This window comes from Hylobates moloch, unplaced genomic scaffold, assembly GCF_009828535.3.
Source record: "Hylobates moloch isolate HMO894 unplaced genomic scaffold, HMol_V3 SCAFFOLD_14, whole genome shotgun sequence".
Taxonomy (NCBI): Eukaryota; Metazoa; Chordata; class Mammalia; order Primates; family Hylobatidae; genus Hylobates; species Hylobates moloch.
In genome coordinates, this window is record NW_026652289.1 from 45,143,018 (window position 1) to 45,167,731 (window position 24,714).

General features: G+C 44.9%; 1 protein-coding gene and 1 long non-coding RNA gene across 7 annotated transcripts in view; one reads left to right on the forward strand and one right to left on the reverse strand.

The window, feature by feature from the left end:
• CPEB1 (cytoplasmic polyadenylation element binding protein 1) overlaps positions 1-18,000 on the reverse strand; it is a 105,717-nt gene extending 87,717 nt beyond the window's left edge. For 2 of the 6 annotated variants that reach the window (XM_058427650.1, XM_058427649.1), the window contains exon 1: positions 17,806-18,000. In XM_058427650.1, coding sequence (XP_058283633.1) covers positions 17,806-17,820 — 15 coding nt within the window. In that variant the 5' untranslated portion in view covers positions 17,821-18,000. Of the gene's footprint in view, positions 1-17,080; positions 17,181-17,386; positions 17,534-17,805 lie in introns of those variants that run through there. The other 4 variants (XM_032175563.2, XM_058427648.1, XM_058427651.1 and 1 more) reach the window with 3 other exon arrangements.
• Positions 17,917-20,591, forward strand: LOC131381179 (uncharacterized). The gene is made up of 3 exons (XR_009209726.1): positions 17,917-18,763; positions 19,744-19,915; positions 20,003-20,591. It is a non-coding gene; the product is annotated as an uncharacterized LOC131381179 (long non-coding RNA).
• The last annotated feature ends 4,123 nt before the right edge of the window (positions 20,592-24,714 follow it).

A 24,714-nucleotide genomic window follows, 5' to 3' on the forward strand; every position in this document is an offset into this window, starting at 1 on the left:
CTGCCTGCTCTCTATAGTGAGCACCCCAAGGGGCAGCAGATTAGACACAGACTAAACCAAAATAAAGTTTTGAAGTCTGGAAAAGAACTTTTGGGAGGCAGGAGCTCAAGACCAGCCTGGGCAACATGGTGAAACCCTGTTTCTACAAAAAATACAAAACATTAGACAGGTATGGTGGTACATGCCTGTAGTCCCAGCTACTCAGGAAGCTGAGGTAGGAGGAATGCTAAACATCCGTAACATAGACTACAACGTGCTGTAAACGTACATTGTCCTCCAAGCCAAGGTGGCTTAGAGGGACAGAATGTGCCTGGAAATGGGGGTAAAGAGGAAGTTCTAAAGAACACAAGAGAGTAGAGAGGCATTATCAAAAGTGGTCCAGTGTGGTACAGCATTAGGTATAGGAGAGAAAATTAGAAAGGCCTCATACGCCAAATTAAGGAGTCAGCATTGTCTTTCAATACACAAAATTGTGTCTTTTCAATACACAAAAATTAACCTAGCTTTTAATTACTGTAATAAAAGTACTATATATATATATGGATATATATATATGGATTCCAGATCCTGGCCACATCTAAAGGTAAGTAAATAAAGTGAGTCTTAGAAGGAGACCACCAGCAACTACATGACAAATACGTGGCAGAAGGATTAGTGAGAAAGTACCACAGTAGTCTAGGGAACAGATGCAGACTTGGGAGTCTGGGAGAAAGGTATTCCTTAGGAGAGGAAGGAAATCTTACTATTTCAAGGAGCCTGAAAAAAAAATCTAATTTAGGAATCTGTCTGGTCACCCTGCCCTACTCCTAACCTGTTAGGAACATACACAACTTCCCAAATCAAGGCAAATGATATCTGACATGCCTCCCTCCCCTTCTCTCACATACATCAAGCCAGAGCTCTATTTTAAGATGACATTATAATTACAATAAAAGTGAATGAGGTGTTCAATGTATATTCCAAACTGTTTCATCTTATAATTACCAATGTTTGCCTTAACCAATTTGGAAGGAAAAAAAAAATCAAAGCCAGGACTGTCAGATGGCGAACGGATCTACTACACTTCTTTGTGTACAACAGGGATAAAAGTAATACTATCTCATAAGGCTTTTTGTGAATTAATGCACATAAAGTACTTAGCATAGGGCCTGGCATATAATTATGTGCTAAACCAATGAATACTATCAGTCGCATCATTATTATTATTCAGAGGCCACCACAGGGATCCTTGAGGAAGGATCTATTGGCTCATTAAGTAAACCAAAGACCTATGGCAACTATTTCTCTGAAGACTCCAGGCCCTTCCATTCCTGGTACCCCCTAACTCTTCCTCTTAATCATTTGACTTAAAATGCTTAATTAAAAGACAAGAGATATGATTCAAATAGACCTAAGGGCTGAATCCACTACAGGTTCAGTATCCCTCATCAGAAATACTGAGATGACCAAGAAGTGTTTCAGATTTGGATTTTTTTTTTTTGGAAGCTGGAACATTTGCATATACATAATGAGCTATCTTAGGGATAGGGCCCAAGTCTAAACACAGAATTCATTTATTTTTCTTTTTCTCTTTTTTTTTTTTTTGAGACGGAGTCTCGTTCTGTCGCCCAGGCTGGAATGCAGTGGTGCGATCTCGGCTCACTGCAAGCTCCGCCTACCCGGTTCACAGGATTCTCCCGCCTCAGCCTCCCGAGTAGCTGGGACTACAAGTGCCCACCACCATGCCCGGCTAATTTTTTTATATTTTTAGTAGAGATGGGGTTTCATCATGTTAGCCAGGATGGTCCTGATCTCCTGACCTCATGATCCGCCAACCTCGACCTCCCAAAGTGCTGGGATTACAAGCATGAGCCACTGCGCCCGGCCAAATTCATTTATTTTTGGTATATACTTCATACATACAGCCTGAAGTTAATTTTATACAATATTTTTAGTAATTCTGTACAGGAAATTAAATTTTGACTGTGTTTTAACTGTCACCCATCATGAATTCAGGTGTCTAATTTCTACTTGTGACATATCAGTGTTCCAAAAGTTTCAGATTTTGGAGCATTTCAGATTAGGGCTGCTCGACATGTGTACTGCGTATATTCACACACACACCACACACACACATTTTAAGAGATGGGGTCTTGTTCTGTCCCCACGTTGAAGCACAGTGCTGCAATCACAGCTCACTGCAGCCTTGATCTCCTGGGCTCAAGCAATCTTCCTGCCTCAGCCTCCCAAGTAGCTGGACTATAGACATGCACCACCATGCCCAGCTAATTTTTTTTTTTTAACTTTTTTTTTTTCCCCTCAGAGAAAAGGTCTCGCTATGTTGCCCAGGCTGGTCTTGAATTCCCGGGCTCAAGCGCTGCTCCTGCCTCAGCCTCTCAAAGTGCTGGGATTACAGGCATGAGCTACCACATCTAGCCAATACTGATCCTTTTAAACTGTCCAGTTAAATTAATTCATAGTTCCTCATTTTCAAAACAGAAACCTACTATCCACCCCATACTCACAGACCCATTTACTTTGTGTAGTCTATCTGAACTTTCATCAATGTATACATCTGCATTCAGACCAATGTTTTACCATGAGAAAAAATGTTTTTCTCTTGGTTATTCTACTATTGCCTGACAGTTCCTGCCCTTATTTTTAGCATATTTTGCCATAAAGTGAGGTCATTTGTAGCTTTTTTTGACCTTTAGTTGGTCTTCTACTGTCAACAGGAAAGAAGGCTTTAAGATAAATCAGAGACTTAATAGAGCGCAAACCTTAATACTACCGAAAATCAGGAGTCAACAGGAAGAATTACTTGGCAATGCTGTAAAACAAAAACAATTCTTTAATTAAAAAATTAATTTAAAAACAATTCTTTGTTTAATGCTAATGATACAGAGACAAATACCCTCAAGATAAAATTAGTTCTACCTACCTATTGTTAGAAAGAATGGCTTTTGAGGAAACTCACCTAATACAAGTTATTTTAATTGAGACAGAGTTTTGCTCTTGTCACCCACACTGGAGCGCAATGGCTCAATCTCAGCTCTCTGCAACCTCCGCCTCCCAGGTTCAAGTGATTCTCCTGCCTCAGCCTCCCGAGTAGCTGGGATTACAGGCATGTGTCACCACGCCTGGCTAATTTTTGTATTTTTGGTAGAGACAAGGTTTCACCATGTTGGCCAGGCTGGTCTCAAACTCCTGACCTTAGGTGATCTGACTGCCTCAGCCTCCCACAGTGCTGGGATTACAGGCATGAGCCACAGCGCCTGGCCCTAATCCAAGTTATTTTAGATCAGGCCTCAATTTTCTCTCCAATAGATAAGAGCTGACACTCCTATCATGAAACTGTTTTCCCATAGCCATGATCATCAACTAGAACAACAAAGGTGAGGGAAATAGTCTGAAGAAAAGCATTTCCCTCCTCCACAAAGGAAAATCCTCCTCCTCCTCCTCCTTAAAAGTGGGAATCATTGTTTCGAAAAGCAGAAAAGAACACAGGCTTTGGAATACAAACACCAGGTCTACCACTTAGGTATCACTCTGAGCCTTGGTTACCTAAAGGTATAAAAAAAAAACAGGGTAGCACCTACCTTGCAGACTTTGTAGTAGTCACAAATACATAGAGTACATGGAGATGCTCAATAAATACCTTATTAGTGGCAGATGTCTAATTCCAAACAAGTTATTAAATTATATCACTGTTACTCAGAGGTATGGTTTCAACTTATTCATCCTAGCCAAGTTCATCAGGAAGCTTATTTACTTGTTTTAGCATATAACTGAGTTTTTTTTTTTTTTTTCCCATCTGTGGTTCGGAAGTATCACTCATAACCTTTTCTTTAAAAATCTGAACCTACACTTTGTAGATATGTTTGCTAAAGAATAAGATCCCCAAATTTTATATTTATTTGTATAGAAGAAATGAACAATTATCTAATTTGGAAACCTTGGCCCTGCCTTTAAATATCATACTCCCCAGACCCAGCATTGTGATAGGATGGCCATACTGGCAGCTCAAAATCTTTATCTGGGGATACTCACCTGTCATAAATGAATGCCAACTACCATCTCTGGGTTGATTTTTATTCAGTCTGCCTTTAATCGACAACATAATACCAATGCTGAAGACCCTTCAAGACTATTACTATTAATCATGTACAATGGATTAATAGCCAGTTGAGAAATTTATAGAAGACTGTTTCAAGGGCCCAAGGTTTACTCAGTCCTCCAGAGAGAGTTCTAAAACTGGGGTCTCATGGACTGGAATGCAGTAATCCTCCTGACAAAAACGTGTTCACACTACAAATTTTTCTCAAGTATTTTTTCTCCATTTAATCAGATGTTTTTTAAATGCATTGGTCTTGAACATTTAGACTTTGTTTTTTTAATTAAGCCAGAGTAGCAGAAAATAATATACTTAGATGCCCCAAATAATTGGTTCTGCTGAGATGTACTCTGGCGATTTGCCTTTATTTTTTTTTTCTATTTTTGAAACAGAGTCTCATCTCTGTTGCCCAGGAGTGCAATGGTACACTTTCGGCTCACCACAACCTCCGCCTCCTGGGTTCAAGCAGTTCTCGTGCCTATGCCTCCTGAGTAGCTGGGACTACAGGCACGTGCCACCACACCCAGCTAATTTTTTATATTTTTAGTAGAGATGGGGTTTCGCCATGTTGGCCAGGCTGGTCTCAAACTTCTGACCTCAGGTGATCCGCCCGCCTCAGCCTCCCAAAGTGCTGGGATTACAGGCATGAGCCACAAGCCTGGCCTGCCTTTAGTTTTATACCAATAATAAAGCTAAACAAAGTTTCTATAGCATGGATACTCAGGATTTTGGGCATATTCTTTATTACGATTTTGAAGAGCCCTTATATGAACACTCCTTTAGAGAAGTGTCATTCAGACCACAGATCAGGAAATGCTACAGATTCCCATGAAGAATACATTTTCCTTATGGAAGAATGTTAAGTCTTCTAGCCAAACTTCTCTATTTGCTTTAGTCACCAGCTCACTCAAACCCAGATTTTGGCTCTACTTTAATGACTCTATAGTTTGCTGAGAGATGCTTCTCTGTGTTTTTCTCCTTGGTCCTACCTCAAGTCTTCAATGCAACAATGTCAGGAATAAAAATTTATCAGGTTGGTCCATATGAAATTGTCAGTATTTTACCTTTTTCAACCAATAAAATGGCAATTTCACATAGTTCAACCTAATATTATTTCATAAATGCTGACAACCCACTAGGTTAGATGTTGAGATTACAGATAAATATATAAAAAACATACTCCTTGCCCTCAGGAGAATTAGGTAGGAAAAAGAAACAAATCTAGTTAGCTAAGTGGAGATCAAGCACAAAATGCTACAGAAGAGAGGAATAAATCAGGGTGTCTAAAATGGTTTCACAACTCAGATGTTTTGGCTAGAGAATAATGAAAATGCAGAATTTCAATAAGGAGGCATGAGAAAAAGCATTAACACGGAGAACAAGCACAGAGAGGATACAGAACACAGTAAATTCAAGAAAACAAAGTAGTCCAACAGGGCTGGACAGGAAGGCTCACCAGGAATAAACGAGATAAAGCTACAGGTCCTAACCTCCTTCCTGTATCAGAAAGATAAATCCATCAACAGATACAAGATCTCCTCTCCCTGCATCATCTGACTTTCCTCTCTTCTCCACTGGCTCCTTCAGTTTGTCAGTATGTTTAAGACTCTTTCACCTTAAAACACCACCACATCTTCCTTGATTTAAAATATCCTCCCAATTCACTGCCGTCTTTCTTCTGCTATACTATCAACCTTCTTGAAAATATATGATCTTTATTTAACTTCCTGTTCATCCTCTCAATCCACAACGTCCTGCCAGCACTGATCTCTCCCCTTCCCCAAAAAGACACTAAACAACTGCTCCCAAATTAATGCCTTCATAGCTGACAAATCCAACTGATACTTCAAGTCTATCTTACTCTGCATCTTTGTAGGATCTGACCCTTCAGCTATTCTCCACTCAAGTCAGGAATCACTTTCTCCTGGCTCTCCCTTTCCATCTCTGGCTATTCTTCATTTTTCATAGGGTACATCTATTGTCCAATATTCTTTTTGCTCTCTTAACTCAGTGTGGAAGAGGAAATACTACAATTTAGGACAGGTTTATGAGGACATTAGAGAATATTTCATACCAAAACACCTCAAGAATATTGAAAGCACATGGTCACTATAATTGTAACTCTCATCACTTACCTGTCACACTGCTAACTGTATGGACTGTTAGCTCACCAATTTGATAAACTATAAAGGTCCTTCACAACCTGTATCTCAGCACTGCCCCAGACTAGTATCTGCTGCATTTGCAGGCACTCAATACAGATACCATATGAAAGGCAGACCCGTATCACACTCCTGGCATAGGTATTTTTACCACCTCACTCATAACCTTCATAAATGGTAGTGACTCCCTTCTTAAGATTTTAGATACATCAAGAGAAATATTCATCAATTCTACCTCTTCTCCCTGTCAAAATTCTCAGCCACTAAAGTCATTTTGGGATTTGGGGTTTTAGGTTTGGACCACAGACCATTCCACATCAATAAAAAAACAAAGGCTCCAGAGTTGTCTCAGAGCTGTTCTTGGACCCGGTCTTCATCACCTCTCCATATAATGCTTCTCAGGCTGCCTTGATGCAGAAGAAAGAGGGAACTTGGAGTCTGGGATTCTGATTTAAGCCCCAGTGCTCCATTAACTGGGGAACTTTGACCAAGATTTTCAATTTCTCTAAGCAGGTCTTTTCATTTGTAATGTGAGAATGACAAAGTCTCATAAATTCTCCTGAGGAATAAAAGAAACTAAAGGCTCCAGACAGTTGGTCTACATGACCCTACTCTTGCCCTCACCAATTTGACACAGCTTCCATTACTATCCTTCTTTCTATTTAAAAAGCAATTTTGGAGTCCATTTTTTCTCATACCCTCAGGGCCTCTTGGTTATCCCTGCCACAGCTCTCACACCTTTGTAAACATGATCAGCTCCCTCCCATGTTTATAATTTTTCTTAACCCTGCTCTTCCCTCTAGTAGCCAGCCTGTCATTCCCTAGCATCCCCATCAGCCCTCCGTACAGAGTACCCCATCTCTACAGCCTTTACTCATCTCTTTAATCCTCGAAGGCAAGCATCAGATGCTTCTCTCCCTTTCCACACATGCTATTCTGAAACACTTTTTTTCAAACCAAGTTCACTGTGCCTCATCAAATCCTATGGACATTTCCTGAGCCTTTTAAGAGGTCTTCATTCCTGCCTGGATATTCTTACAGGATCTTTGGAAAGTACAAATCTAATCACCTACTCCAGAGGGCAGTGGTCCACAAACATTTTGGTCTGAGGAATCCTTTATACTCTTAAAAATTACTGAGGTAATTTTAAGTAATTTTAATTTTAATTACTCAAGAGCTTTTTGTCTAAGTAGGTCATATCAATATTCACCCATTAGAAATTAAAAAGGGGTAGATTTATTAACCATTAAAAAAACCGATTACATATTAACATAATCATTTTCCAAGACAAAAAAAATTTATGTAGTGGCATTGACATTTTTGCAAATCTCTTTAGTATATGGTTTAATATAAGATAGCTGGATTTTCTGGTCTGTTTCTGTATTTAATATGTTGTCATGTGTTATTCTGGCTGAAGTATATGAAGAAAATCCAGCCTCACACAGATACATAGTTGGAAAAAGGAGTATTTTAATATCATTTTCAGACAACTGTGGCTATTAATACTACATCAAAATTCTCAACAAATGGTAATTTCTTAAAGATTAGTTACAACATGGAATCTGAAACCATATGTATTCCTCATATGCTGTTACATTAAAACACATGAGTCAATCTTGCATTTTGGATGGATCTTTTACTCCTATCTGATCTGTTAGTCATTTGACAAATATTGGCTTGAATTATGCAAATATAACAAACGTTGACACACTAGTTAATAGTAAATAGTACCACCAATCTCACCAGGGGACTTTAAGTATTGGGGCAAGCGTCAAGCTCATGTGGCGGCCAATAAAGATCTTCCAAAATTCTTATTTTTTTCTTCAGTGCTCAAATTGTATCACTGGCAACAAATATAGTGAGTTATCTCTTATGAAGTGACTGGCTTACTTGGTTCATTTTCAAGAAAATGTCTGCCAAATACCCAAAGTTGAATAACCATAGTTTGTTAGTTGTTCTTCTGGTAAAGAAAAAAAGGTGTTCAAAGGAAAAAAAGAGGCTTATTCTTGAAACTCAGTCACATAAACACATTTCCTTGAGACAATCATCATACTTGGATATGAAGCAAAAGTACTTTATACTGACTTCTCATTTGTCACACAGAATATTAAAGGCATATATTCAAGGGCTGAGATGTAATGAAGTTAATTTTACTGCTTCCTCAAGGATATTTGTAAGTGACACTGGCTTTTCTGGGAATGTGTACCATGAAGAATACAATGACTGCTACTACAGTTTAATGGCACTGCCCTGATTCCCCCTAAGTAAGTGCCAGCCATTTTACCCACCCCCATTGCTTTTGCACTATCGGTACAAATGTCAACACAGTGGGGTGGGGGAGCAGAAATCAACCATGTCTTAGAATTATAAAAATACTTCTGACTTTATGGCCTCTTAAAGGGTTTTGGTGACCACACTAAGCAGGTACAGACCTAGCTTGGAGAACTGCTGCCACAGAGTAAAGGCCAAGTTCCTTATCAACAGCATATAAAACCCTTCATGGTCTGCCTTCAGCTTAGTGGCCAAGTTAGATCCCTCCTAGTCTATTCCCACTTTATTCTGTTGTGTGTTCTCTCTCAATAAAAGGGCAATAGTTGTGTGTATCTTGATCAAGATTCACGTATCTGTATATACTGGAGCAACCACCACACACAGCAAGATACAGACCATCTCCAACACTCTGTAAGGTTCCCCTGTGCCCTTTCCCACACTATCCCCCAAAGAGTTTACTATTCAGGCTTCTGTTGTTACCAATTAGTTTTGCCCATTTTTGAACCTCTTATAAATGCAATCATGTAAGTAAGTATTCTTTTGGGTTTGACTTTTTTTTCCCCACTTAGTATCTGACATGTCTACACATTAAAGTATAGAACAATGGTTTTTATTACTGTGCTATATATTAATAGATGTGGATATATGTATTTATCCATATTCCTGCTCAAGGGTGTACAGAAAAGACTTAAAGTAACAGGTCTGACTGGTGTCTTTTAGCTACCATCTGGGAACTTAAATTTTGAGTTCCCACCATTCCCAGAACTGAGTGACTTACTATACCCAAATGAACAAACAATATGGTTTATGCTGAACATCAGCTTTCCTCCTGGAGTCTGAAATTTTGGTACATTTCAGGCAGAGGCTACCTATTTAACCAGTCCTCAGACACACACACACGCAACTCTCTCTCTGTCTCTCTCTGGGTGCCTAACAAGCTATTCTGGCTGGCAACATTTTACATATGTTGTCAGTTGTGGGGGAATTAAACTATGTCCTGTTTAACTCTCCCACGAAAAGAACATTGGAAGCTTGTACCAGACTTCACCCCCCGTGCCTTTTCCCTTTGATGGCTTTTCTCCGTATCCTTTAGCTGTAAGCTTAGCTATGAGTACCACTATATGCTGAGTCCTGTGAATCTTCCTAGTCAATCATCTAATTTGGGCACTGTCTTGGGGGACCCGACATAACAGGCGTTTGTTGTTTTGCCCTATTTTTTAGGGACAGGGTCTGGATATGTGGTCCAGACCACACTTGAACTCCTAGGCTCAAGGGATTTTCCTGCCTCAGCCTCCCCGGTAGCTGGTACTACAGGTGCCACAACCGGCTTGCTTTTTCTTCAGATTTTGAATATTATGAATAAAACTGCTGTGAATATTCTTGTGCATGCCTTTTTATACTCACATGTACTCATTTCTCTTGCACATAGGAACACAAGTGTACTACCAGGTCATAAGCTAGTACCCCTTGCGCTTAAAATTCTAGCAATATTGTACTTCTAGTTGCCTAAAAACAGCCCTGTTTCATATCTCCTTGTCCTTATACATGTTGTTCCTTTTGCCTAGAATGTCCTTCCTACTCGCTATACTATGCCTGTTTTGGCAATAACCTTTAAATCTTTTACCTGCCTACTTCTGATGTTATTTCTGATGAGGAAAAGGAAGAAATTGGTTCTGTTTTTATATCTGCTGGGTTTAACATATCTCAGATAGATACATGCATTCGGTAGTCCAATCAGAAGTATAAGTCTTCAGAACAACCAAGGCTAAAGAGCTCAATCTAAAACTTGGGCACACAACAGTCAACTGGTGCTTCTATAGGAACACATGGGCCTCCTGTATATATAAGGAGACAGCAATGATCCAACAGGGTTGAACTGTGAAGAATGTGGCATTGGGGAGAAAAGGAAGCCTGCAAGTACCAAGACAAGACAAGATTGATCAGATAAGAAAGAAAAAAAGGGAAGCCAGAGTCTTACAAACCAAATGGACATTTTAAGTACAATAAGAGACCAACACAGCAGAGGTGAGTGTATGAATTTTACAAATAGTACTAGTCTAGAAATGAGAAACCCTGGGTTCCAGTTCTGTCTCTATTCCCTGCTCACAGTATAAAATTAGAGTAATCACTTTTCATTCTAAACTTAATTCTCCTAGTCCATGAAAAGAGGATGTCAGAGATTATAATCTGGCTTTGATGTCAACTCCAAGTTATACGTAGGAGACAGGTCTCTAACACCTTTTGAGCTTCAAAACAATTCCAAGATTACAGCTTTCAAAAAACAAAAACAAAAAGCCTCAGGAGAAAGGGCAGACACACGGGAGACAGATGGTGTCAGGGCCAGAACCCAGGAGCACAAAGCCAGAATGCAGAGAGCACAGGTGTTAAGTAGTAAGAGATTAAGTGTTCTGTAAAAAGACACAAAAAAACCAACCTGCCCTTCAAAGTAACTGTTCTCTTCCAACAGAGGAGAGCTACTCCCACACTTTTATCAAAGGGGATTGTAGGCAGTGGGGCTAAATCTGTCAGGATGGTACATAAAGCAGCATATTATGCTGGCCAAGAATAAAGAAACCAGTAACACTATTAGTTAAGTTACTCCTAGAATCAATAGCTACTTGCAACTAAGACCCATTTTTAGCATACAAACCAACCTTTAGACCTGCCCTCTGGGGATTCTCCTGTTACCTCAAGGGAACTCATCATGAATGCCTTAAATAAATCAAAACAAAGAGTGTTAACTCACTATAATTTAAAAGGACTGTTCCACCATTCAGGAATACAAAAAAAAAAAAAGAATTCAAAGGTTATCCATGCCTAAGTGTTCTCCTGAACTACTGAAAGTAAAGCTCAACCCCATTCAGTCAGGAATCCTCCTAGGTCCAAGTTAATCAAAACTACATTATATATTAGGGTGGCAAAATAATCCCTAACACTGGGCTTTAAAATGACACCTAACAAAATTCATTGGAAATTACATCTACGATGTGAATTTAGCACTCTGAAATTTGGATATTAACTTCTTACAGCAAGTCAGATAATTTTCCTATGAAAATATGAAATATTACATACACCACGCACGTTTCAGTTCAATCTTTTTCAGCTAGTTTACTATAATTGAGAAATGCACTGTTGGGGCGGGTCCTATCTTCAACATAAAAACTTTTAGTCTATGGAATCTGTGGTCACAGAAGATGAGACACTCTAAAACAGGCTGCAACAATGGCAGGAAAAAACTAAGGGCATTTCCAAAACTGCAATGTTGGGTACAAAGGAAGCAAAGTTCATAGTGACCAAAAGGCTTTAAGAGCCTGCATGGTGGCTCATACCTGTAATCCCAATACTCTGGGAGGCTGAGGCAGGAGGATGGCTTGAGCTGAGGATGAGCCTGGCCAACATAGTGAAACCCCACCTCAAAGAAAAAATTTTTTAAAAATTAGCCAAGCATGTTAAATGGCTGTAGTCCCAGGTACTTCGGAGGCTGAGGCTGAAGGATCCCTTGAGCCAGAGGGCTTTGAGGCTGCAGTAAGCTGTGATTGCACCACTGCCCACCAGCCTGGGTGACACAGTGAGACCTTGTCTCAAAAAAAATCTTAATAAAATCTTAAAAGGCTTAAGAAACGGTAAAGGGTGCAATCAGTGCTTCTTGGTCTTAATTCAAACAAGAGAAGCAAAATTCTTACATAACCTCCTCTACCATAACCTCTAGGTGCAAACCCCTTCCTACCCTTTAGCCTCAGGGGCTTTCTGGCAAATTCTCCTCAGTCAGTACAGTTTATATCCCGCCTAGGAAAAGCAGATTTGCAGAACAGGATGAGATTAGCACAACTTTTCCATAGCAGAGAAAATAATTTGTTATTTGATCCCATGATTCTTTTACTGCCTCCACTACTAGCTACTAAAGACCACAGTCTAAACATTAATACTTAGGTCTGGTGTGCATTTCTGTCTCAAACTGTAAGCCAAAAGTACAAATACTCTAATTTTCCCTTAAAATAAACATAACTTTAGAAAATAATCATTTAGCTGAGGGACCTGAAACCAATGAATGAGAAAGCTTGCACAGACAACACCTAACATTATAAATGCAAAAATAATACCAGCAGAGAGCTACTTTAGTCACCTCACCCTTCCCCTCCCCAGCACACTCCACACCCCCAAATCCACAAACACTGAACTCATAGCTGAGTGCTTTGCTGGTAAAGGTTGCTAAGAAGCAGCTAGAGGCAGGTAATATTTTAAAGCTTTCATCTTTCCAAAAACTTTCCAGGATACAGGTAAGAAAGCTATCTAGCTTGTGTCTGAGTTTACATTCTCACAGAAAAAAAATCTTTGGCAAAAGCTCTGAATATGCTTTTTACTCCTTTAAATCCTTGGGAATGTGGCCGGGCACGGTGGCTCCCACCTGTAATCCCAGCATTTTGGGAGGCCGAGGCGGACAGATCACGAGGTCAGGAGTTCGAGATCGGCCTGGCCAATACGGTGAAACCCCATCTCCAGTAAAAATACAAAAATTAGCCGGGCATGGTGGCGCGCGCCTACAGTTCTAGCTACTTGGGAGGCTGAGGCAGAAGAATTGCTTGAACCCCAGAGGCGGAGGTTGCAGTGAGCCGACACTGCAGCACTGCACTCCAGCTTCGGCAACAGAGTGAGTCTCCATCTCAAGAAAAAAAAAAAAAAATCCTTGAAAATGCAATATAGGAAATAAATGTACATACCCCTTACATCTGTAAGTGTGGCTGTGTACAATGCTGGGATTCTAAGTTTTATCCAGAATTGGAGAGGCTGAGGCAAGAGAATGGCGTGAACCCGGGAGGCGGAGCTTGCAGTGAGCCGAGATTGCGCCACTGCACTCCAGCCTGGGCGACAGAGCAAGACTCCGTCTCAAAAAAAAAAAAGAAACCCCAGCCCCTCATTTCTGAGGCAGGGCTATTTTATGCCCTGGGAGCTTACCTCAGAAGATTTTACCACAAACTGCTTTAAAAAAATTTTTTTAACCTTTATTAATTCTTCCTGGAAATCTAAGAGACAGCATTATGGGAATCTTAGCTAAGACAGACAAGGTGAGATTTAGTAAGCTCCATTTTACTTTTACAGGTCTTAAAACAATTATATAATTTCAAATTTGCCTTGCCTCAGACAGAAAAAGTTACTGAAATTTTAATGTCCTGAAAAAAGGAGTCTTTTGTGCAGAGGGTTGGGAGGGTCACCCCCACAGTGGGAGGAGCCTGACTTCCCCAGACCTCTGGCTCTTAGGATCAGCTAACTGCTCTGACATACATTGTGGAATGATAGACACAGCACATTCCTCCTAACATCAGCACTGCTGTACTAACACTCAGAAGACCCACACTGACTTCTACAGCAACTGGGATTCCTGCCAATGCAGTTAAGGTTCACTTTACCTATGTGATCAGCTCCCAGACCACCACCTTTTTTCTAGAATGTACGCCACAATAACCCCTTGATCCTCTGACATAACAGAACACACATAATAGGCTGGGCTATGGCACCAGAAGGACCTAGGTTCACACTCAATTCCATCACTTAACAGCCTTGTGACTTGATTTCTAAAGCCTGTTTCCTTTTCTGCAAAACAGCTGGGAAATCCAAAAGGGATGTTTTAAGACAGATTCCAAACTAGCCTTCAGGTTGAATCCAACATTAAAGACGTTACATTTGGTCCATAGTGTTTAAAATTTTTTTAACGCGGGCCGGGCGCGGTGGCTCACGCTTGTAATCCCAGCACTTTGGGAGGCCGAGGCAGGCGGATCACGAGGTCAGGAGATCGAGACCACGGTGAAACCCCGTCTCTACTAAAAATACAAAAAATTAGCCGGGCGTGGTGGCGGGCGCCTGTAGTCCCAGCTACTCAGAGAGGCTGAGGCAGGAGAATGGCGTGAACCCGGGAGGCGGAGCTTGCAGTGAGCTGAGATTGCGCCACTGCACTCCAGCCTCGGCGACAGAGCGAGACTCCGTCTCAAAAAAAAAAAAAAAATTTTAACGCTACATTTAAAAGTCAAGAGATTCATCAAAATAGAGATAGCCAGTTTAGAAGCAAGTCAAAGATCCACCAACTCTGGGCCCACATTTTTGCTGGGCAACAATCAGCTAGTGGCTGCTCCTTTCAGAGAGGCATATACTCTGCAGTTCAGAAGCCATTACCTTTCTTTCCTCCTCCTCTGCTCATTTACGTTACCTCTGGCCCCTATAGGGTTTGAGTTTGAAGACTAAAAATAAAATTAATGGTTGTGCTCAGTGAAAATGCTTATTAAGGCAGCTATTATCATTAGGTCACTAGTAAGTTTGGTGCTGAGCCTGGAGTCTTACTACTTTATCTTCCTCCTCCACTTTTTGCTTCATGGGCACTGTTTTGTGCACTACAGTGAAAAAAAAGCCCATAGAACCATTCCTTTATCAAATGCCTATGGCCTAACCCAAACTGCAAACGTTTCCATGATTATTCATCACAGGCATCAGCTCTCCAACCTCTGATGTGCTGCACAGGTTGGCACAACCTCCCACCCACACATGGGAGCCCAGACCAGGGAGTTGTTGACAAGACAAACCGTTCGGAGGGGGGAAGCCAAGTTTTGTTTTTTGTTTTTTTTTTTGAGACAGAGTCTCGCCCTGTCGCCCAGGCTGGAGTGCAGTGGCGGATCTCGGCTCACTGCAACTTCCACTTCCTGGGTTTAAGCGATTCTCTTGCCTCAGTCTCCCAAGTAGCTTCGATTACAGGCGTCCACCACCACGCCTGGCTAATTTTTGTATTTTTAGGAGAGACGGGATTTCACCTTGTTGCCCAGGCTGGTCTTGAACTTCTGACCTCAGGTGATCTGCCAGCCTCGGCCTCCCAAAGTGCTGGGATTAAAGGCGTAAGTCATGGCGCCCGGCCATACTTTTTTATTACAAAGGTTGACTTATACACAGAGTAGTCAACTTCCAAATCCTACTTCTATAAACTGAGCAGGCACTACCAGGCCACCCAAAGTTTAAATCGCCGTGACAAAAAATTTAAAAAGCGAAACTCGGCCAGATGAGGGGGCTCACGCCTGTAATCCCAGCACTTTGGGAGGCCGAGGCGGGCGGATCACGAGGTCAGGAGTTCGAGACCAGCCTGACCAACATGCTGAAAACCCCATCTCTACTAAAAATACAAAAATCATCCGGGCGTGGTGGCGCGAACTTGTAATCCCAGCTACACAGGAGGCTGAGGCACGAGAATCGCTTGAACCCGGGAGGCGGAGGTTGCAGTGAGCCGAGATCGCGCCACTGCATTCCAGCCTGGGTGCCAGGGCAAGACTCCCTCTCAAAATAAATAAATAAATAAATATAAAAAAATAAAAAGCCAAACTCTACAGCAACGCGCTCTGGGATTACAGTTCAGCTCCAAGCCAGCTCAATGGGGACAAATAAAAGACCAGTGCTGAATCCCCAAAACACCATCTCCAGGGTTTTCCGACAGCTAGCAGCCCCACTGAGCTCCACAAGCTTTTCTAACTATGCAAAAAACCAACCAGGAAAACAATCACCAACTTGAGATTTCCAACATTGAGTCCTGTTTGAATTTATTTTTATTTTTTAACCCAGCATGTGTCCTAGACTCAAAGGGAACATGAGCCTCAGGGTGCAAACTGTCCTTAGCAGACACTCTTCCTGCTGGCAAGGGACCGCACCGTCACCTGAGGGGCAGCCAAGAGGCGGACGGTGCACCTGTGCCTTCCAGAATAGGAACCCCACCCACTTGCCCCTCTTCCCCACCAACGACACAGCCCAGTAGTTGACTCAGGTGCCAGGAGAGAGAGCGGGGAAGCAGGGCGGTAGCCAGGGAGACCAAGGGAAGCGGTTGCCAAAGAAATGCGGCGTCAGTCAGGGCCGGGGCTGCAGGCGCGGGGCGGGGGAGGAGAGACGCGGCCTCCTCCCAGGCGGCCCTGGCGGGAGGCACCCCGGCTTCTAAGAGCGAATTCGGCTCCCGACTCTCTTCCCCCAGCTGAGGACGGTGCAAGGAGCCAGGGCTGCAGGGAACAAAGTGCCCCCTAAGGCGCCCAAGAGTCCAGGGGTCCGCCTGGCTTTTCTCGGTCACGGGGTCAGCGCAGGGCCGCTCACAGAGCCTTCTGGCCTCCCTGGGTCCTCTAGGAATGAGGCAGCAAAGCCTCGGTCGACTCGACCGCTGAGGAACCCACGACATGAAAAAGCCCCGGGGAATGACGCCGGGTGGGACACCCCAAGGTGAGGGCCCCTTTGTGGGTGAGTCCTCCCACACTCAGGTGACTCCAGGCGGGCACAGGCCCGCCCAACCAGCTCGCCATCAGGGGGAGCGACCCGTCCAGGGCCCCAGCCGCTGCTCCGCCAAACTTGAGGCCGCCCCTGAGTCTGGGCACCCGGCCTCTTCCCGCACTGAGGAGAAAGACCAGAACGCGAGGCCACATGCACCCGCTCGCCAGGCTGAGGGTCTGGACAGCACAGCCCAGAGTGGGTTCAGGCCGCTCCCCGCCTACGCCACCTCCGCAGCCTGCAAGCCTACCCCTCTCCCGCCCATGCCCCCAGGACCCACCTCAAAGCCGCCAGCCCCGCGGGTCTCCCGGGCACTAAGCCCCGCCAGTCTTCCGCCCTCGCGCCACACTACCTGGCCAGCCCCGCCCCCAAGACTCCCTCTCCGGCGCCAAGCGAAGGTGTGAAGCCACGTGACCTGCCCGGGATTGGGAAGCCGCACGAGGGGCTTGATCCCTCCACCTTAAAGGGGCCGAGACCGCCGCGCCGTCGTGGGGCTCTCCACGGAGCACGGGGTCTACGCCGTCAGCAGCCCCGCCCCGTCCCGCCCGGGCCCCCCCCGCCACCGCGCGCCGGGTGCTAAAGAGACCCGCAGGGGGCGTGAGCTTCCAGCGCCAGCGGCTTCGGATCTCCCGTGCGACGGCAGTGTGAGAAAGAAACGTTCCGGGCGCCGGTGCTCCTTTATGTCCGGTCAGCTCCCGTCTGGACAGACGCTCGAGGCCGCCCGGAGGCCGCAGTGCGGCTCCGAGGCCTCACCAGCCGCCCCCGCAGGGCTGCGGCGCCTTTAAGCCCAAAGGCCCTGAGTCACGAGGAGGCTCCCTGCCCCCCTCGCCCTCCACCCCTCCACGAGGCCCCACGCCCGCGGGCACGTGACCGCGCCCCGCCCGGGACTCGCGCGCACCGGGCGGGGGATGGGGGTACCGCGGCGCCGGACCCGGCTGCGCGCGGACCGTTAGCTACTGTGGCCGGGACGCGGCCCCGCCCAGGCGAGCGGCGGGCGGCTCTTACCAGCGGGAACGCCATGGGGCCGGTGTGGCCCTGCGGGGCTGACGGGCTGGCCGGCCAGCCGGCGGGCGAGAGACGCGCACGCACGTGGGCACTATTTTTGCAGCGGGCCGCGCGCAGCCCCGCACCCCGGCAGCTTATGAAGCTCCTACGAGCCGCTCCTCGGAGCCGCCCCCCGGCCGGATGCGGAGCACCTGTGTCGGCCCCGCCCGGGCCCTCGCCTCCGCCCCCTCGAGCCCCGCCCCTCCTAGCAGGCCGAGCCGAGGAGGGCTCCGCCGCCCACCCGGAACCCTGAGGGGACCGCCGCCGCTGCTGGCCACAGCTGCCTCCTGGGGGGCCAGAGACCTAAGCCTGAGCGCGCTATCACCTAAGTAACCCTAGCCGACTCAGTGTCTGCCCTGGGCCTCAGTTTCCCTCTTAACGAAAGAGGGCACGATTTACAAGCCCCTGCGAGCGGCGGCGATCGCTTCGTCAGTACAGCCTCGTGTCCGCGCTCTTTCTCTTCCAGTGATCTCTGCAGGGCGAGAGCCAGCCCTGCATCCTTGGTCGGAACCGTAGCCCCCGGGCTGCAGGAGGCGCACTCACTTTAGACCCACTGCTCCGTGCGCTGCAGAGGGGGCCGCGAGAGTCAGGACATTCCAGAAAGTTCCAAAGACATCACTGGTCCTCTTTAGACCGGAGTTCTCCGGGAAAACCGCTTCCCGCGCTCCGGACACACCGAGATAGAAAGTTTCACAGAAATAGGGCAAGGGATAGGGCGAGGGCTCCAGGGCAGGCGTCCTCGGGCACCTGGAGCAGGGGCGGACCGGAAACCTCGGGCAAACGCAGAGGCGGAGATGGCATTCCAGGCGGGAGACCAAGCAAAGGCAGAGAGGGAGGACGGCACCGGCACCGAGCGGCTCCCTCTGACCAGGACTGAGGATGATGCGACCTGATACCGCCGGAGGGAAGCCTGGGCCCGGTTTCTAAGGGGCCTTTATTCTGCAGACAGTAGGAAAACTATTAGAGAATTGTAAAAGGGGTTGGCAGTTGTCAGGTCTGTTTTAAGGAGTTACTGGAGACATAGAAGAGGTTAGACAGAAAAGGGGGAAAACAAGGGACTGGAGTGGGGAGGAAAGGGACCAGAGTTTATTGAACATTGTTAAGTGTTTCACATGTGTCGTGTTATCATGATACTGTTTAATAAGCATTAACTATGCTTTGGTCCCCTCCTGGCACTTAGGAAGGATGGTGCTGCCATCTTCCTGGGCTTGATCTAATGGCTAAGGGGAGAGGGGCAGGTAACTGTCAGTTTCTGCCTGAGGTGATGGAGAAAGAGGAAGCTGATGGTATAGTCTAGTGTTTCAGAAGGATTAAGGGGGGAAGGGTGGTGAGCGTAAGAGTAGAAGTCCACGAGGGGGTGAGTGACAGTGGGAGTTGGCCAGCCTCCATCCACTTGGTCTACTTACAGGAGCTGCTTTGGGTTGCTGAGGTCATGGGCAGAATGATTAATGCATTTTCTGTCTCTACAGAGACAAGGCAGGAGAAACTTCGCTGGGACCCCTCCCTCTTGAGCCATGCTTTCTCCAGGAGTAGCCTACCCGAGTGTTGTCCTGGCCCACAAGCACCGTAGGGCAGCTGCTTCTGAGAGGGTGCCACACCCAGATGCCTACAGCACAGGAGCCAAGTGAGGGTGGGCGACAGCACTGAAGGCCCAAGGCACACCCAAAAGGGCTGTTAGCTGGTGGGCACCATGTAGAAACAAGGTCCCAGCCCAGTCAGATCTTTCAAGAAAAGCTGGAAGTACTTTTTTTTTTTAAGTGAAATCTTGAATGTGAATCTTAATGTTGGTTATTAATCCAAATGAAAAGAGCCAAGCCCAGCATGTCCAGGGGCCTCATGCAGCTCACTGGCTGCCAGTTTGTGATCCCTGACATCCTTTCCTCCTCTCTGACCCAAAAGCTGAGCAAGATAAGAATCTGAAACCCAGAATAGTGCCCAAGGGAGCGGGTGTCTGGAGGCCCCTTTCATATTTCAAAACTGTCAACCATAAGAAAATGAAGGCATCTTTCAAGAGACTTGGAACAGAAACTTCTGCTGCCTAAAATCTCTCTCCCTAAACTTTCTGTTGCAGGTAATAATAATAGCTCGTCTTTACTGACCACTTACTGTGCACGTGGTAAAGTTCTAAGTGCTTTACCTATGTTATTTCATTTTGCAGATGAGACTGAAGCTCAAAGAAGTAACTTGCCAAAAGGGGCGTGAGCCACCGCCCGGCCAAAAGACTCCCAGCTAAAAGTGTGAGAGCAAGGACTCAAACCAAGGCAGTCTTCTGGTTTCAGAGCCTGAAGTCTTAACCAGGTGAGAATAAAACTTCCAGCGTGCTTATGTGTGTGCTTATCTGTGAATGACCCCAGAGCTGACTGCAGATGTTGAAAGAAGAGGTAACTTTGACCAAATGCAGTCATGACCTCAGGTGTGGGCGAGTCCTTACTCCCTACCCGGACTTGGCTAGGCCTGCAGGTCATACAGGAAGAACAGTCCCTCTGAAGGTGACCATAATCCACAGGGCAGGGTGTGGAAAGTGACAGAGGTGAATATATTAAATGACTTGGTCAAGTCCCCACAGCTGGTCACTGGCAGAAGTAGCAGAAACAAATAGGCAGCATTATCTATTCTTCCAGTCAACAAACAGCCTTTGAGCCCAGCTATGCCTGGCACTGTCTCTGCAGTCAAGCCCCAGACTTACAATACTGATTTTAAGTCCAACTATAATTAGCTGGACTACATTTTAAATATATGTACCAGGGAGACAGGAGGGACCCTGTAGTCTTTTATATGCTCAGGTGTTCAGTGCTTCTGCAGGAGGCAGAGAGCTAAAAGAAGAGAGAAGTTTGATGGGAGAAAATAATTTCCTGGTTGCAAAAGATAAGAAAAGGAATTCACTCAAGAACTCAAGACCACAAAGTAGACACACACAGTCTCTGCTCAAGTTTTGCCAAGCTCTGTACAGAAGAAACCATGTTCTTTGTTTTTTCAAGTTCCTTTTAAGTGGGATAAAAGAGTGGATTGAGGCCGGGCGCGGTGGCTCATGCCTGTAATCCCAGCACTTTGGGAGGCCTAGGCGGGTGGATCATGAGGTCAGGAGATCAACACCATCCTGGCTAACACGGTGAAACCCCGTCTCTACTAAAAATACACACAAAAAATTAGCTGGGCATGGTGGTGGGCGCCTGTAGTCCCAGCTACTCGGGAGGCTGAGGCAGGAGAATGGCATGAACCCAGGAGGCGGAGCTTGCAGTGAGCCGAGATCTCACCACTGCACTACATCCTGGGTGACAGAGCGAGATTCCGTCTCAAAAATAAAAAATAAAAAAAAAAAGAGTGGATTGGCCCCACCTTTCATCATACACAGAAGTAAGTCAAAAATACAATTCTGAAAAGCTTTACTTAGAATTTTTTCAGAAGAAAATATAGGAGAATTTTTTTTACCTCAGCCCGTGGATGAAGTTTGTAAACTTGGAACAGTAAGCACAGGATATAAAGGAAGACAATACGTTTGACCACACTAGAATTAAAAACTTTGGTTTAGTAAAAGAGTTTGTTTGTTTGTTTTGAGACGGAGTCTTGCTCTGTTGCCCAGGCTGGAGTGCAGTGGCACGATCTCGGCTCACTGCAATCTCAGCCTCCAGGGTTCAAGCAATTCTTCTGCCTCAGGCTCCAGAGTAGCTGGGATTACAGACACCTGCCACCGCACCCAGCTAATTTTTGTATTTTTAGTGGAGACGGGGTTTCACCGTGTTGCCCAGGCTGGTCTCGAACTCCAGACCTCGTGATCTGCCCACCTCGGCCTCCCAAAGTGCTGGGATTAGGTGTGAGCCACCGCCCGGCCAGAGATATTGTTTAAAGCTTGAAAAGACAAGCCATAGACTGGAAGACGATACCTCCAATCCATGTATTTACAAAGAACTAGTTTCCACACTATATAAGAACTTCTATAATCAATGAGGAAAAAACACAACTCCACAGAAAAATGGGAAAAAGATGAGAATAGGCCGTTGACACAAGTGAAAATCCAAATGGCCAATAAACATCGGTAGATGCCCACCCTCATCAGTAACCAGGGAAATGCAAATGAAACCACAATCAGATGCCATGCCACACTTTTCAAATGGAAAAAAATTATCAAGTCTCACTGTCCCAGTAGCAGGATCACTGCCAGTGAGGGTGTAAACTAGTTCAGCTACTTTGGTGTGTGCTTTTATGTTTCACATCTTTTAATGGAGAGAAGACAATGCATAGAGTGCACAAATCTGTTTTTTTTTTTTTTTTTTTTTTTTTGAGATGGAGTCTTGCTCTGTCGCCCAGACTGGAGTGCAGTGGCGAGATCTTGGCTCACTGCAAGCTCTGCCTCCCTGGTTCACGCCATTCTCCTGCCTCAGCCTCCCAAGTAGCAGGGACTACAGGCGCCCGCCACCACGCCCAGCTAATTTTTTGTATTTTTAGTAGAGACGGGGTTTCACCCTGTTAGCCAGGATGGTCTCGATCTCCTGACCTTGTGATCCGCCTGCCTGGGCCTCCCAAAGTGCTGGGATTACAGGCATGAGCCACCACGCCCGGCCAGAGTGCACAAATCTTAAGTGTATACCGAGGTAACCACCACCCGCATCGAGACATAGAATCTCTCCAGAACCCCCATTGGGTTCCTTCCTGCCCCTTCTCACTTTATACCTCCCTCCTCAAGGTACCGTTATCCTTACTGCCTTTCATTACAGATTCCTTTAACCTGTTCTAGACTTCATATAATTTCTGGTTTGTTTCATTCAACATACCTGTTAGATCCATCCATATTGTTGCATGTAGGAGTAGTTTGTTCCTCTGTATTGCTAAGTAGTATTCCATTGTATAGATACACCATAATTTATTTCTGCATTCTCCTATTGATTGGAATTTGAGTTCTTTCCACTTCGGGGACTATCATGAATAAAGCTGCTAGAAATATTATTGATGTGACGTATAGCAGCTCTGGTGAGCAATTTGGATTCTCTAGTTAAGTTGAAAAAGTGTATACTCTATGACCCAGCAATTTCATCCCTAGGAAAATATGTTAGAGAAAATTTTATACGTGTTAAGAAACGTGAGTAAAAATGTCTGTAGCTGTTTTGTTAATAGTTACAAAAACAAAACAAAATAAAATAACCTTAAATGCCCACCAACAGGAGAGTGGATCAATAAATTATGGTATAGTCATACAATGGAATTCTATATATAAGTAAAAGTAAATGAAATACAGCAGATCACATCAACATGACTTACAAACAATATTGAGTGAAAAAGCAGGATGTAGGAGAAAACGTACTCTAAGATGCCATTTATATAAAATTTGAAAACATGTAGTACCCACCACCATCACAAAGTATGGTACTATATATTGTTTAGGAACACATCTATATATAGTAAAAGTACAAAAAAAAAGGATGGCATTGATAAACAGAAAATTCAGAATGATGATTTGCCTCAGGTGGGAAAGGAAGCGGTCATGAAATGAGGGGTGTGGGGGACATTGAATTGATGAGCACTGAACTGATGAGTGCTTCAGTTTTTAAGTTGGATGATTGGTATACAGGTGGTTATGATAGTCTTTAAACTTGAAATACATAATAATATTTTAAAGAGACAGAGATAGGGATAATTAAGGGCAGTGATGTGCTGGTAAATGTTTGACAATTGGCTGGGGGAGGGAAGTGATTTGTAGCATTTGTCTCTTTCCATGGCATAAAAACTCCCACCACGGCTGATTTCAAATTGTCAGTGTGACATCATCTGGCTCACAAAATTCCTGAATGTGTGATAACAGTCAGCCCTCATGAGCCAGGAGAAGCCAACTCAGGCACATCACTCAGACACTGAATGTGGGAGCAGAGTGCTCTGAAGGCCAGAGTCAGGGATCCAGGCTCCCTGAGGGCTTTCCCAACAACCTAGGAGATGGGTGGAAGGCTGGATTGTATTATTTATTTATTGCTATTAAGTTACCCCTAAAGCTAAGCAGCTTAAAACAACAAATATTTATTATCTTGCACAATTTCTGGGAGTCAGGAATCAGAGAATGGCTTAGCTGGCGGGTTCTGGCTCAGAATCTCTCATGAGGTTGCAGTCACGATGTCAGCCAGAACTGCAATCACTTGAAGCCTTGCCTTGGGCTGGAAGATCAGCTTCCAAGCTCACTCAAGTGGGTGCCGGCAAAAGCCTCAGTTCCTTGTCACGTGGACCTCTCCATAGTGCTGCTCAAGACATGGTAGCTGGCTTGAGAGGGAGGAAGAGACCAACCAAGATGGAGGTGCAAAGAATTTTATAACCTAATCTCAGAAATGACATACCATCATTTGTATCCTATTATTCACATAGACCAACATTGATAATATGTGGGAGGGAATGACACAAGGATACAGATATCAGGTAGCAAAGATCATTGGGGAGTATCTTGGAGGTTGAAGGTGAGTGCTGGTTGTCCTGAGATGCTTGTAATGGGTTAGTGGATGCCCAGAGACATGGGAATCGGAGAGGCCATCCCCTTTGTTTTGCAGCTGGGGAAATTGAGACATTCAGAGATTTACTTGAGAGTATGCAACTTTTCTTGGTGAGGGTCAGGAGTCCAGGGTCTTGGTCTTGCCTTGGTACCCATGAGAAACATCAACCCCACCTCTCCCTCCCTGACTTCCCTCTGAAGGTACAGATGCTGGGATCTTGGCACATCCAAGACTAGATCAAGGTCACCTTGCCCAAGCTCTCAAGAATTCCTCTTCCCCCATAGCTGTTTCCTTACATTCTTCGCAGCCAAAACAAGACAACCCTCCTATTTCCACATACCCTGCCCCTCCCACAGAGGCTGCTGTTAACACATCCCTAGTAGCCCCAAAGAGAAGCATCTGCCAC